At 42.3% G+C, this 13109-nt stretch overlaps 1 protein-coding gene across 1 annotated transcript in view; it reads left to right on the top strand.

The window, feature by feature from the left end:
- unc5db (unc-5 netrin receptor Db) overlaps window positions 1–8335 on the top strand; it is a 179853-nt gene extending 171518 nt beyond the window's left edge. Inside the window, exons 15-17 of the mRNA XM_034541792.1 lie at window positions 2204–2368; window positions 4648–4826; window positions 8071–8335. Of these exons, the coding sequence (XP_034397683.1) occupies window positions 2204–2368; window positions 4648–4826; window positions 8071–8335 (609 nt within the window). The remainder of the gene's footprint in view (window positions 1–2203; window positions 2369–4647; window positions 4827–8070) is intronic.
- Window positions 8336–13109: the final 4774 nt, after the last annotated feature.

Below are 13109 nucleotides of genomic sequence, written 5' to 3'. Positions count from 1 at the left end.
CATCAAATGACGATTTTCAGCATGCAGACTCCAAGAGGCGATGTGTACATTTTCACAGGCAAAATTTGGCGCGAAGAAGTCCGTTAGCCAGTTTAAAGCTGTATTTAAGAAGGCTTCACTTTTCAGAACTGGTGGTTGCTGCCTGGGTAGGATAAGCACAAAGAAAAATAAAAGAATTAACGGAACAACAACCAAAAAGCTAAAATGGAAAGTGAGGGAGCACAGGCGAGAAAAAAAAAAGAGTCAACAGAGTTTGAAAGGAATCAAAACAGATCCTAAATTCACCCTTCCCTAAGTCCCGTCGCTAGTATGCAGACTGACCAATCGTAGCGTAGCATCGGCCAGCTCCCATCATCTCTGCTCCATAGACTCCCACTCAGTCATGGTTAAACGTTGTGTAACTCGTTCCCTAGAGAGGTAGGAAGGAGATATACATTTCTAAGACATTACCTTTCTACATAAAAACCGGTGGTGCTAGCATTAGCCGAGTGTGTTAGCGCATGATTAACAAGCTTTAGCACTACGCTATACAAAAGACTGTAGGTGTATACACATGCTCCGTTTTCTTTTTAATAATTGTAACAGTGAATAAAGGTCATTGTCATTATCTTCGGTCTGAATCACCAGATGATGTGCTGGTTCACACTCACACTGTGATCTGTAGGCGTTAGCTTCTATCTGTATCTTTTAAACGTTTTCACTGCTGAATCACTTTGACATAATGGATACATTTTCCAGAAATGTGATCATCTTAATACAGGGAGTTCAGTTAGTGACAGTGTGGGCTTATGTAATAGTTTCATTGATAACAAATAAATTGTGAGACGGGGATTTTACGTCAATGAATGAACTAACTTTACGTTAGTGGCTTTAGCTAACGCAAGTTGTATGATACAAGCAGCGCAAGCGTCCTGTGGTAATAAACATGTTTGTGAGTACACCTATATATGTTTGTGAGTACACCTATTTACGACCAGGCTTTGTACTTCCAGTTTCTAGAGTGTAAGAACAGTTAATCGATGTATTACTTCATCGCCATGCATCCCACAAACAGCTGTGTTGAAAATGAAATAACAAAATTGTATTTAAAACAGAAGTTGCATCTTTCTTGCTTCCGATACAATAAACGTGCTCACCTTTAAAACATGAGCTGGGGGTACTGATGGTTTTGCTTGTGCTTGTTTTGACTTGGTTGAACTGGTTCTGAACTGCAGCTAATCTAATGTGATGCTAAGTGATACTGCTGCAGCCCCGCTGGGTTCACAAAACAACCTTCATACAGTGTTAGGGGATAATGTTTGACCTCCATTGTTGTCACATAGGCTCCAACAAAGAGGACAAGTCAAATCTGGCTTGATGAAAATTATTCTGTACGCTTCATGACATTCATCTGGTGTTGATTCGCTTCATCTTTGTGTTTGCGTGGACCTTTTTTTTTGCGCTTTTAAAGCTGCTCTTTCAGCGTGCAACCTGCCGTCACCCACATTTCCCTTCTGAGGATCAGACAGACGGACGTGACTTGAGCGTAATGGCTTTGTGTTTGTTTTGCTTGCAGGAGCATTAAGATGCAAACTGTATTAGATTGAAGTCATTGAATGCACCACGGCAGTCGGCGAATGCTGTTTTGTATCTTGTTATTGCCATTCGCAGAGCAGCTGAGCTGTGTCCCCCACTGTAACGCTGTTGTTGCTTAAAGACCTGGATGCAGGGTGAAAGCTCGGTTTCAAAGACACCCACCCTCTCTCCGTGGCCTTATTTATGAGGGACTTGGGATGGCAGGCAGGCACCGCGAACCTGCTTTGGCGTAGAATAATAACCGAGCGCCGTGCCCATACATCAAGTCAGCTTTTAGTGCTAAAGAGCATTCAAGCTTTCCACGTCAATCAGCCCTCCCCCCCATCCCCCTTCCCCTGCTCCTCCGCCACCACTCCCAGACTCCATTATCTGCTGCTGTGAGCTGCACTGGGCAGCCGAGACCAAAGCCACAAGGGGTTAAGTCATCACTAGCGCCACCTTCACTAAGAATCGTCACTTTTGATATGGCCGAGACAGAGTTTTTTTCCACTATGGTTTTAAGCCAATAAGCAAAACTATCAAAAGGTGCAAGTGGTATTCCAAGACGGGAAGCCCACCGCGGCTAGCTGGTTAGCATGCTCCTATCAGTATCTCTGATGTCCCCTCTTTTTTCCCTCTGCCTCCTCAGGAGTTCTCCTTCCCTCAAGTGTGGTGCAGCAACCAGCAGCCCCTGCACTGTGCCTTCTCTCTGGAGAGATACAGCCCTGCCACCGCCCAGCTCTCCTGTAAAATCAGCGTGCGGCAGGTCAAAGGCCACGAGCAGATTCTGCAGGTCTACACGGCCGTGGCCGAGGTGAGGCTCTGGAGCTGCGCGGGGGGGGTGGGGGGGGGGACGGACGTTTCACTTTCTCGCTCAACCTTTATATAACCTTCCTGGAGTGTGTCCAGCTCTCCTGAGCTTGCATTGTGTATTAATAGAGCAAGGAGGACACTCTTACTTTCTCCCTCTTTCTTCACAGATTTATGCTAAACACAGACAACAGAGATGCAGCTTTTCACCACGTTTATTTCACCTCAAATATTAGTTTAACCTTTATTCGTAAAGGGAACTCCAGGCACACAGCCCGCATCGCATTCCCCTACATTAACACCTGGGAGCAGCTCCACGGAGCAGCTCAGAGGTAGAAATCCTCACTCAAGAGCACCTTGACAGCCGTTGTTGAGCCAGAAGAGAGTTACACATTGATTTGACCCAACTGCTTTTTTCACACGCAGTCGCAAACGTGCTCGTCACACCCCGAGGACGCCAAAAACACACCGATACTGCAGTCAGACGCAGGTGAAATTATATTTGTAATTACTTTTTGCGTTTTTATTGCAGGAAGAAATCAAAGTGTTTATAGGAGCTGTGAGTAGAACACAAATCATCACCACACACACACACACACACACAAACGGTAAACACACGTGACCGTTTCGAGGAGGGGCCACGCTGTGTTTTACATTGTGGGTCGCCAAGTCGGATCAATATTATTTCCATGCAGAGCACCAACACAGCGGTTTCAGAGGCGCTCCACACCAACACCAACGAGCCATCACGTTTCCGTTACAGCACACAGAAAATTGGCAAATGAAAATAGAAATGTTCACACTGATTAATGATGGCTACTATTATGGAAACAGGAGTTGGTTCATCTTGATTCGGCTGTCATTAAGAAGCCTTGAGAGATGTCCACATAGACACGATGCGTGCCCAATACCATTTTCACAAGCGTACGGTGTGTTTGCTCTGTGTTGGTGATGTGCACAGGGTACGCTCTCTCAGCCCTGACAGAGGATGTTTCATTTTACTGGCAGACGATGAAGAAACCCCCGGCTGACTTCTTGTGTTTCCTGTTTCGGTTCCATCTCCAGCCAGCTGTTCAACGGTGGCCAGGGCTTCTTTGTGTGCCAGTAAAATAAGAATTAAAAGGACGCGTGTGTGTGTGTGTGTGTGTGTGTGTGTGTGTGTGTGTGTGTGCTGAAACCTGCTCTATCTGCTGGACTGTGAGACATAACCAAAAGAGGGCACTCGAGAGTCAATGATGGAACGTTGGAGGGCCAGATGGAAAAGTTACTGCCAGCATAAACACAGAAGGCAATATGAACAAGTAAAGTAATACTCCACCCTGGGTCCTGAGCACCAAACGCATAATCACCTGGAGGCTTGAAAGGTGGCCTTAAAGGGACAATTCAAGATAACCAGATGCATCTTAAATAACGTGCCTTAAAAGGAACAGAAAGCAAAAATGTGTTTCCACCAAATATCTATTTATTGTAACTGTACTGCTATTTATCAATCTAGATTGTTTAGGTGTGAGTGTTGGAGATATCTAATGGAACTAGATGCACACTGCATGATGATATGGTAGGCGGGTTTAGTTTGGTCCTCCATGAAACGGCCTACAACAAGGTCTGTGGATTATTTTGAGTAACCGGGTCATGATTTCTGGAAAGAAATATTGCTGTTGAGTTTTGCAAATGTATTATCTTGGTGCTTTGAGGGCCGTTTAGCTCCATTATATTGGAGAGGTTGACGTCTCTCCGGCCGATACCTCCAAGATTTGGCAACTCATACCAAAGCAATCTGGATTGATGAATAACACTCCATGTAAGGGGAATAAATATGTATCATTGATTTTGGGCTTGAATTGTCCCTTTTTAAAAAGGTTGTAGTTTTCTCCCTCTACATATGTATTCAGCTTGGATTCTTATTGATTATGGTGCAGTATTTAACAATGTGGTTAAATGCTGTTTGAAGTTATGCTGAGCTTAGTGGAAGCAACTGTTTGATATGTCTGGGTTAGAGTGCTCCTGACCCATGGAAGAAGGTCTGAATCCATCTGAACTAGTCTGAGTTCAAACTAACCACAGCCTCTCGTGACACAAAGGAACCAACTCCACACATGTAAAGCCACATTGTAAGTACACAAGGTTATGGGTTTGATTATCAAAAGATAATTGTATACGTGTCAATGTTACCTGAGCCAGTAAACCCCATCCACATGGCTCTCCAAGCCGGTTACAACAAGAAAACTCTTCTCTGACCCGGTCTAATTTGAGCCTGTTTCTGTTCTGTTCCGTTTCCTGCAGACTGAAAAAGAGTCCGTTCCATTTTTTATGCAGACAGACTGCACCATCACGTCCCAGACGGGGCCCAAGGCCTTCAAAATCCCCTCGTCCATCCGCCAGAGGATCTGTGCCACCTTCGACACTGCCAACGCCAAGGGCAAGGACTGGCAACTCTTAGCCCAGAAGCTCCACTTAGATCGGTGAGCGTGTGATGTGCATCCCTGTCTGAGATGGCGTGATGTCTGGACCCGCCAACACGCGCCGACGAGCGCTGTTGACCTGTTAATGAGCGTGGCTTTACGTCGTGGTTGTATAATTGGGTGAATGCGTGCTGTGTGTGCATTGTGGTTTTGTTGCTGGGCCTTTATAACACGACATCCTTCGAAGGAATAATGTGTCTAATCAACCGCATCTTTACCATTTCTGTCACGGTCTGTCGAAGATATGTATTGTTCATCACTTGTTTGTCCCCTTTTTGTCAAATTTCGAATATGCAATAATGACGAGAAGCTAATATTTACTCAATCCAGTTGTCGTGTTTGCGTGGTGTGATCCTGCGGCAGCTTTAATCTCCTGTTAAGTGCACGATTCATGAACTGCTGATATCTAAGAGTCCTTCGGGAGTCCAAATTATCCAGATACGCTTTCCTCTCCAAGTTGGGCGGCTTTGAACCGAGCCTGATGTGACCAATGGGTGCAGCCTTTCATGTTGCTTGTTGTTTTTCCTCTTGCATGGCATCGGGGAGCGGCAGGGAAACACTGCCCCCAACTGGATCCAGAGCCTCATGACGCATTGTACCGGCGTAGCAACACGCTCCCTTTCTTTAATCTGGGCAGCACCTGATAATTAAATCTCAACCACACTGTGTTTGCCACTAATTACTCATCATTTATGATGCTAATTTATTCTCTGTATTTTTGATAGTCCTAAAAGGTCATACCTTTTGTTTTGTCTACATGTAGAACCAGATGGTTTTGTTTACTGCACCAAGACAATTTGTGTTAAATATTTCTTTAGTTACTGACAGATATAATAAGTGGATTGTATAATATTCAAGTGAAGGGAACACAAGGACACATTTGGATTTTCTTTATTATTGATTAAGGACTGATGTTTAGAATTGTGTATTTATACTGTGCATTCTCTAATTAGCTATACTTGCAAATATATATCATTTTATACTATGTTTTACTTATTGTATAGTAATATTTGAAATGTTAATCACTTCGTCCTGCGCAAAATAACAGAACACTAATTTGTAATTATACCATTAACAGCATGTAATTGTAGTTTGTGGTTTGAACATCTATTCACATCTCGTCTACATCACTCAATGCTTCCACATTTATGGCAACATCTCTGATGATGGACACATTGAGGGTGGGTGGAAGGATGGAGGGACTTTATGGATCCTAATTTGGGGAAATATTGTATTACAGCAGCAGGTTGTCTGTATAATAGGAACAGTACATACACAGTATACATAAACGCTAAAGATATCTATAGAATACAGAATGTAAAGAATATACTTTAAATATACCAAAGTACTACCAGTGTATGAAATATAAACCATGCAGCAACCTCCGGGTCTGAAAAGTGAAGAGGGTCTTAAACTTGCATTCTCTCTACTGACCACTAAGAGGCTCTTCTAATTATATAGATTTATATCAGAAAATGACTCTACTTCTTTCTTGATTTATTCCCTCAGTAAACATTGTAAACATGAGTTTATGGTCTCAATCTCTAGTTTCAAGTCTTCTTCAATACAGCGTGATGTTCATTTAGTACATTATGGTCATTTAGAGTCAAATAGATAATTATATGATTATAATCAGGGTATACGTTACGGTTAGGGCTTCCTTGTGATTGACAGGTCACTACCAGAGTGTTGTCCGGTTGTTTTCCTTTTAGAACTTGAACCCTTCCACAGTGTGTTTTTACATTACGATAGTTCATTGTGAGCATTTTGTTTGCCTATAAATGCCTCAGCGTCTCACTTCTGGTTGTAAAAAAACAAGACGGGGACAGCCAGAAACTAAAATGCCAACAGCAAAAAATGCAGAACTCGAGTCTTCTATAACATAAATGTAGGATAACATACTATATGCATCAGCAAAGTGTGCACACGTGTTGCAGTTAAACAAAGATCAAATGAGGTGGAGTGAAAGGTACAATGGTGAGCAAGGTAATTGAAGTAGCAAAACTAATTAGAGCACAATGGTGCAGACAGTAAATGATAAAGCTGAGAGTTCTTTGTGAGACAGAGGTGAGGCGTTGAAGAGGGTTTCCTGTATCTGTCTGTCCAGTATGAGGTGGTCAGGATGACCTGTAATGGATAACAGTTTGTTCAGTGTCCCCTCTACCACTACTTCTCAATGAGTCTGGTTTGCAGGAAATTATAGAGCCAACCTGCGTAATCAGGTTATTAAGTATAAGGTAGATAGATATCATCTGTTTTTAAAAGCACAGTTTCACTGGTTGAACATGGTGTGTTCTCTTTCCAGACAATTACTTATTGCCAGTTAGAAAATGTCCTCAGTCACCGAATCAAAGTATCACAATATTAAAGCATACATAACTTGATTTACTTTGTTTCTTTTGGATTAGCTCAATATCAAATATGCAAAATAAAGATGACAAAAAAGAAACGTGCTAAAAATGGTAGGTTTTAGCAGAAGAGCAGAAAAAGGGAACAAAATCACAGCTCAGTGCAAGTTGTGCTTCCCAGCTGTGAAAATGCTGTCATCATTTGACACATTGGTGTTGCCACATGTTCACTTGGAGCAGCAGCAGTACCCATATTAATTAAATCCTTGGACTGTAGGATGTATATCCCATAATTAATACCTGCATGAAAATGTGTGTCCTGTATTCTGTTTGCTGGACCAGACATTGGAAGCGGTTCGCTCCCACCTGCCTTTACCTGTGAGGGCCACCTTGTGGAACTGCTGCTACAACTCTTTCAAATATATTGTGAAATTGTCATCTTGATTTTCGGTATGCAGCTATGTTTTTTCTCTGTCCTAATTACGTAACACTTTTCCGTTACTGCCCAAGCCTGTCCAACACTACTCGCTAAAGCACCAAAGGTGTATTAATCCACGGCTGAAAGTAGTCCCAAAAGATGCATTATTTCCTCCTGTTTAGCTAACGTTGGCTAATACCTACAGTGCCCAGTTGTTTAAGGAATTTAGTTTCTTCTGGCCTTGAATTAGATTTGTTGTCAAAATATATTATAACATAAAAATGATGCTTGAAGGACCACAGTTTGAGAACTACAGCCCTCGTTTTTCATGCATCAAAATCACCCTCAACGACACTCGCTCAAAAGAAATGAGAACAATTTAATTTAACAGAATCAGTTTGACTGATGAGATAAATGCATCAGCAGGGACGCGGTATCTGAAGCCAGCGTTAATCCAGCCTTGTGTGCTCCTCTACAGAAACCTGGGTTATTTTGCAAAGCAGCGGAGTCCGTCGGCGGTCATACTGAGCCTGTGGGAGGCTCGCCACCAGGACACCGCTGACCTTGACTCCCTAGCCAGCGCCCTCGAGGAGATTGGCAAGATCCACTCCAAAAACTCCCCCAAGGACCAGGATGAGCCGGAGTCCGACTTCAATCACGTACGAGCGGGCGCCGCCGTGTGTGCAACGGGCACGCTAACAACTCAGACGACAGAGGACTCCGCTCCGGAATATACGGGCTGAGAGAAAAGAGGGAAAGAGAAAACTGACAAACTGAGGCACATATATCTGAGGAGGCGCACAGCCGGTGATGGACGACACACTGTGGCCGTGCGCCGGAAGGTCAAGGAGGTTGTGAGTAGACGGCGCGAGCAGTCAACATGCCGACCAGATTCCACCAGATGGAGGTGATGCGGTACCAGCTGTGGATCTACCCCTCTCCTATAAGAATCTGTCTGAGGATGGACTGTAAATCTTTTTCTGCCTTGCCACTCCATTTTAAGTTCATTTTTAATGTATTTGTTGTTTTTTAAGTCAAAGCTGCCCCTCCTCATGTATTCATTTTCCAGCTCAGAGGGTGAGCGGGGTATTTCCCTACCTTTAGTGCACATTACAGTGTTTTCTTAATTTGTGTTAGAAGAGATGGGAGAAGCTTTTCTCCCCCTGGGACTGCCCCCAACCGCCTCCCATCCTTTTCCAACTGTCCGCTGGACATATTTGCATAGAAGTTCTCATCTGCAAATAAGGCAACAACTGTGGCGTCATTTCAGGGCCACCTGATCTAATTTCTCCTTTTTTTCCCCCCCACTGCACATCCCTGTGTCAAAAAAAATGAATGAGGACTTAGAAGCTACTTTTTTGACATCCAATATTATATTTTTAAAAGGAAGCTGCAGATTGCTTAAATGTTGTGATTGTGAACTTTCAAAGCCAAGTATCTTGAAATTCTCCCATTTTCATCTCTTAAAAAAGTATTCAAAGAAATCTAGTCTATAGGAAGTTTAGCACTTCTGATAGACGACCAGTGTTGTATGATCACTTACACAAAAAATAATAGTAAACAATACAATATGAGCCCCAGTCTAATCTTGACCTACTATGTGTTATAGGCCACGGATAAAAACACGGTTGTGGTGTAATGTGGCAGAGTGAGATTTCTAACCGTGGCATTACAGTTCATTACAGTTTCCTCTGCCAAGCGATAGAGAGGGAGGTAGCGGTGAAACATCATTTCCTGCAACAGCAGAGCACATGCCGTGTCTTATCACACATTTGCCCCCATTAACAGCCGTCACACAGACCGCATATCAGACCCTGACACCCCGGCTGCCTCCACCCCCGGCTGCCTCCACCCCCGGCTGCCTCCACCCCCCGCTGCCTCCACCCCCGGCTGCCTCCACCACCAACTCCCCGCTCCCCCAACAAACATGCAGACGCACACATTTACATTTCTGGCCACAGAGGTCATGTGCACACAGACTGGGAGTTTGCATATTGTCCAAGGAACAGCAAAAGGAATACTGATGGTTACATATCGCAATAAAGATGCATAGTGGGAGAACAATAAGTGGAAGAATGTTCTGAGCTTGTGAAATCTAAAAAGCAAAACACATTTTGTGTTAACTTCTGAGGTAATGGTAAATGAAAGGCTTGCTGGCACGTAGACATTCCCAGTTGAATCATCGTGAAGGACGATACCACAGACTTAAACTAAATTGGTTATAGTTAAGAAAAACATACAATGTTAAACTTAAAAAGGGACAGTGTGTAGGATTTGAAAAGCAACCAACGGAATACCTCCTTTTGGTAACGTGAGCCGCTGAATGCAAAACGCTGATCGCCTCGCTGAAAGGCCGCCCATCCCATAATAATAGGTAATGGTAAATGGGCTTCTTCACATCTGCCCATCGGAACTATCTTAACCATTCATACCCAATGGTTCAGGAGCAATTTGGGGTTAAGTGTCTGGCCCAGGAAGCTGTCCCAGGGACATTTTCAATTCAGTTTATTTTGTATAGCCCAAAATTACAAATTACAAATTCCCCTCAGCGGGCTTTACAATCTGTACACGTACAACATCCCTGACCTTTGACCTCACATTGGAACAGGAAAAACTCCCAAAAAGTGGGAACCCTTCAGGAGAGCAACAGAGGAGGATCCCTCTCCCCGGAGGGACAGAAGCAATAGATGTCATGTGTACAGAATGAACAGAGTTACAGAGTTACAACACATTCAATGAATATGACAGAAATGTATGAATAATTAGTAGTAGGCATGGACCACGATCCAGATTTCCAGAATCCGGTACCACGGTTCTGCAGTCTCACAACACCACAGCTTCACAAGCGTGTAGGAGAACTACGCTGGACTTCAGCTCTCTCTTGAGCCACTCTTTGGTTTGGCCATTCGGCGCTACTGTAGAAACATGGCAACATGGCGCACTCCCTTGCTCCATTTGTAGATGAAGAGCTCATTCTAAGCTAACGTGAACACGATGCTTAGTTTTAATAAATGAAATCATAGTTCTAATTATTAAATTCCATTCAGATTTTGTTATTGTGCTCAACTGAACCAGTCAAGCTTTAGCCGGCTATTTGGGGACACTCATACAACATACGTATGAATCACATGTGGATTTAAACTTTTTACAAGAAATACATTCAGAAACAACATCCAACATTCATGCTGCTGAGATGTTTACATATTGTTTCTCAAATCACAGTGGATCTCTGCCTTCACTCTGCCAGAGGGACGCATGCTTGGTGAATAAGGCCACCCAAATTATGCAAGAACACATTCTCTCACTTACCCCTGGATGCATCCAACCATGCAAATCGTTTTGGAGATATCTGCCTCGGAGATTTCTGCCTCCATCTTCGCTCACAGTGTTGAGAGATTACATTGAAAATAATGAACAGCAACATATCATTCCAGAAACAATGTACCAGTTCCTCTAGAAAATGCACAGGAGTTAACAGACTTTAGAAAACTGTCCCACCAATCAAATTCCATTCACCTCCATTGTACTGTGGAGGCAGATATCTGTAAAGAAAACAAGTCTACTTTCATACAGATCTGGTTTCCTGATATGGTCGTCTAAATAAAAAACAAAACGGGCAAATTGATACACAAACCAATTATAGCTAGCCAATAAATCATATGACAGACAGGTGTGGAGCTGTAGAGGGGTTCACTTCTAAAAACACCTGATTGATATTTCTAAATTTGATAGGAATCTCACATCTGCAACTTTGCCTGAAGTGTATGCTACATGGAGATTAGCGTCATTGGTGACCACAGCACTCTGTATGTTCCTCTGGGATTCAGTCACACAACAACACACTAACTTTAGGGGAAAGTTACATTCATGAATGTACACGTCACTGCCCACGGTAATAAGATGTTTGCCTGGGGTTAAAGCACGGTGTAACACGGACTCCATTCGGCCGCTGCCTCTACTTGCTATAGGCTAGCTCGGCTAGCTGCGTCTCAATTTGGATACTTCTGTTAGTACACTTCCATGTGGTGCACTGTGTACACATGATATACTTGTGTAGTGCGTGAATTTCGACAGGGTAGTGAGGTCTCAAATCAAAAATGGCTTTGGAAAATATGACCGCTTCTTTTTTCTTTTTAATGGAAAATTGCAATCGGAAGGAGCAGTACCGCCAACATTTGACCGTGATTGTTGCCCGCCAAAATATCTGCCAGCTTGTTTGCTTACTTGACTTGAATTGTATTAAAACTGAATAAAAATGAACGTGATTTTACTTTTGTTTGCTTGTGTGTGCCCCCTGGTTCATGTGAGGTAGAACATTATTTTGGTGGTTCTTCCCCTTCCGATGGGTAGCTAAGACGGCGCGCATTGAGGTGTCCAGTGTTCCACACTCAACTTTTTAACCATCCTGGTACTCATTTTGCCATACTTTGTGAAAACAATGCACTCAAAATAGCAATTGTAAGTATGGAAGAGCAATTGAGACAGAATCATTCTATAATTTGGGGGTACATTTCACATTAACAAGAAAGTAATGTACCTTCTCACAAAGAAACGTGGTTTATGTTAAAATATTGCCTACATTTTACAAGCTATAGCCACTATTGCAAAGCTTAACATTAACAACTTTTGAAATAGTTTCACCTTAACTTTTATCATATATTTAAATGAGAATCATAAAAGAAATATAAAGCCTAACGTTGTATCCACTATAGTTGGTGGTCAATTAACATACTTATTTACAATGCACTATTACTGATAAAATATTTTGACCGTACAGTCAGAGAGAAAATTACGTCTTCTATGCTGGTCACATGGTTTTGGGACTTTTTTTTTATGCATGTTCATTTTATTTATTGGTTTATTTAAGACGGCAGTGTACAATAATTATATTGTTCAAGATATACTGTAGCACAATGCTCAGTTTCATCTGTTGTCCTTGGGCATGTATAAAATGCACATATATCAATATAAAAATGATAAATCCACCTGTAGGACATAGATCTGACCTTAATGACAATGTTAATTAATACACCTATAGGACCGACCTTAATGACAACATGACTGTCTTTAAACTGACCAAAGGTGATACACTCTCTTATACTTGTGGGGATAGTATTTTTGTAATTTAGAAAGTACTTTGAGCAAATTTAGTTTTACTTTGTTTTATGTAACAGTATTTGATCATTTGTTTATCTTGTTGGACCATTAGCTGTTATAATAAATCGATTAAGGGGAAGGATTAAGGACTTATGAAGTAAACAAACATTAGACAATCAAAAAATCAAAGCTGCATTTGCATTAAGTATTTATTTTCTTTATAGCTGTTTATAGTTGTAAAGTCACTTGCCATTTTAAATTAGAATAGACATCACCATGTCATCTGCGAACATTTATATCTGGACATCAAGACAGATGATTGACAAATCATTAATGCTGAAAAACAGTGGTCCTGAGGTGGACCCTTGAGGTCTCCCAACAGTGGAGTCTCGGAAGGTAGACTGATGACGGTATATTCTC

This window comes from Cyclopterus lumpus, chromosome 9 (assembly GCF_009769545.1).
Source record: "Cyclopterus lumpus isolate fCycLum1 chromosome 9, fCycLum1.pri, whole genome shotgun sequence".
NCBI lineage: Eukaryota > Metazoa > Chordata > Actinopteri > Perciformes > Cyclopteridae > Cyclopterus > Cyclopterus lumpus.
Note: the sequence above shows the minus strand (reverse complement) of the source record. Positions and strands in the feature narration are given on the sequence as shown.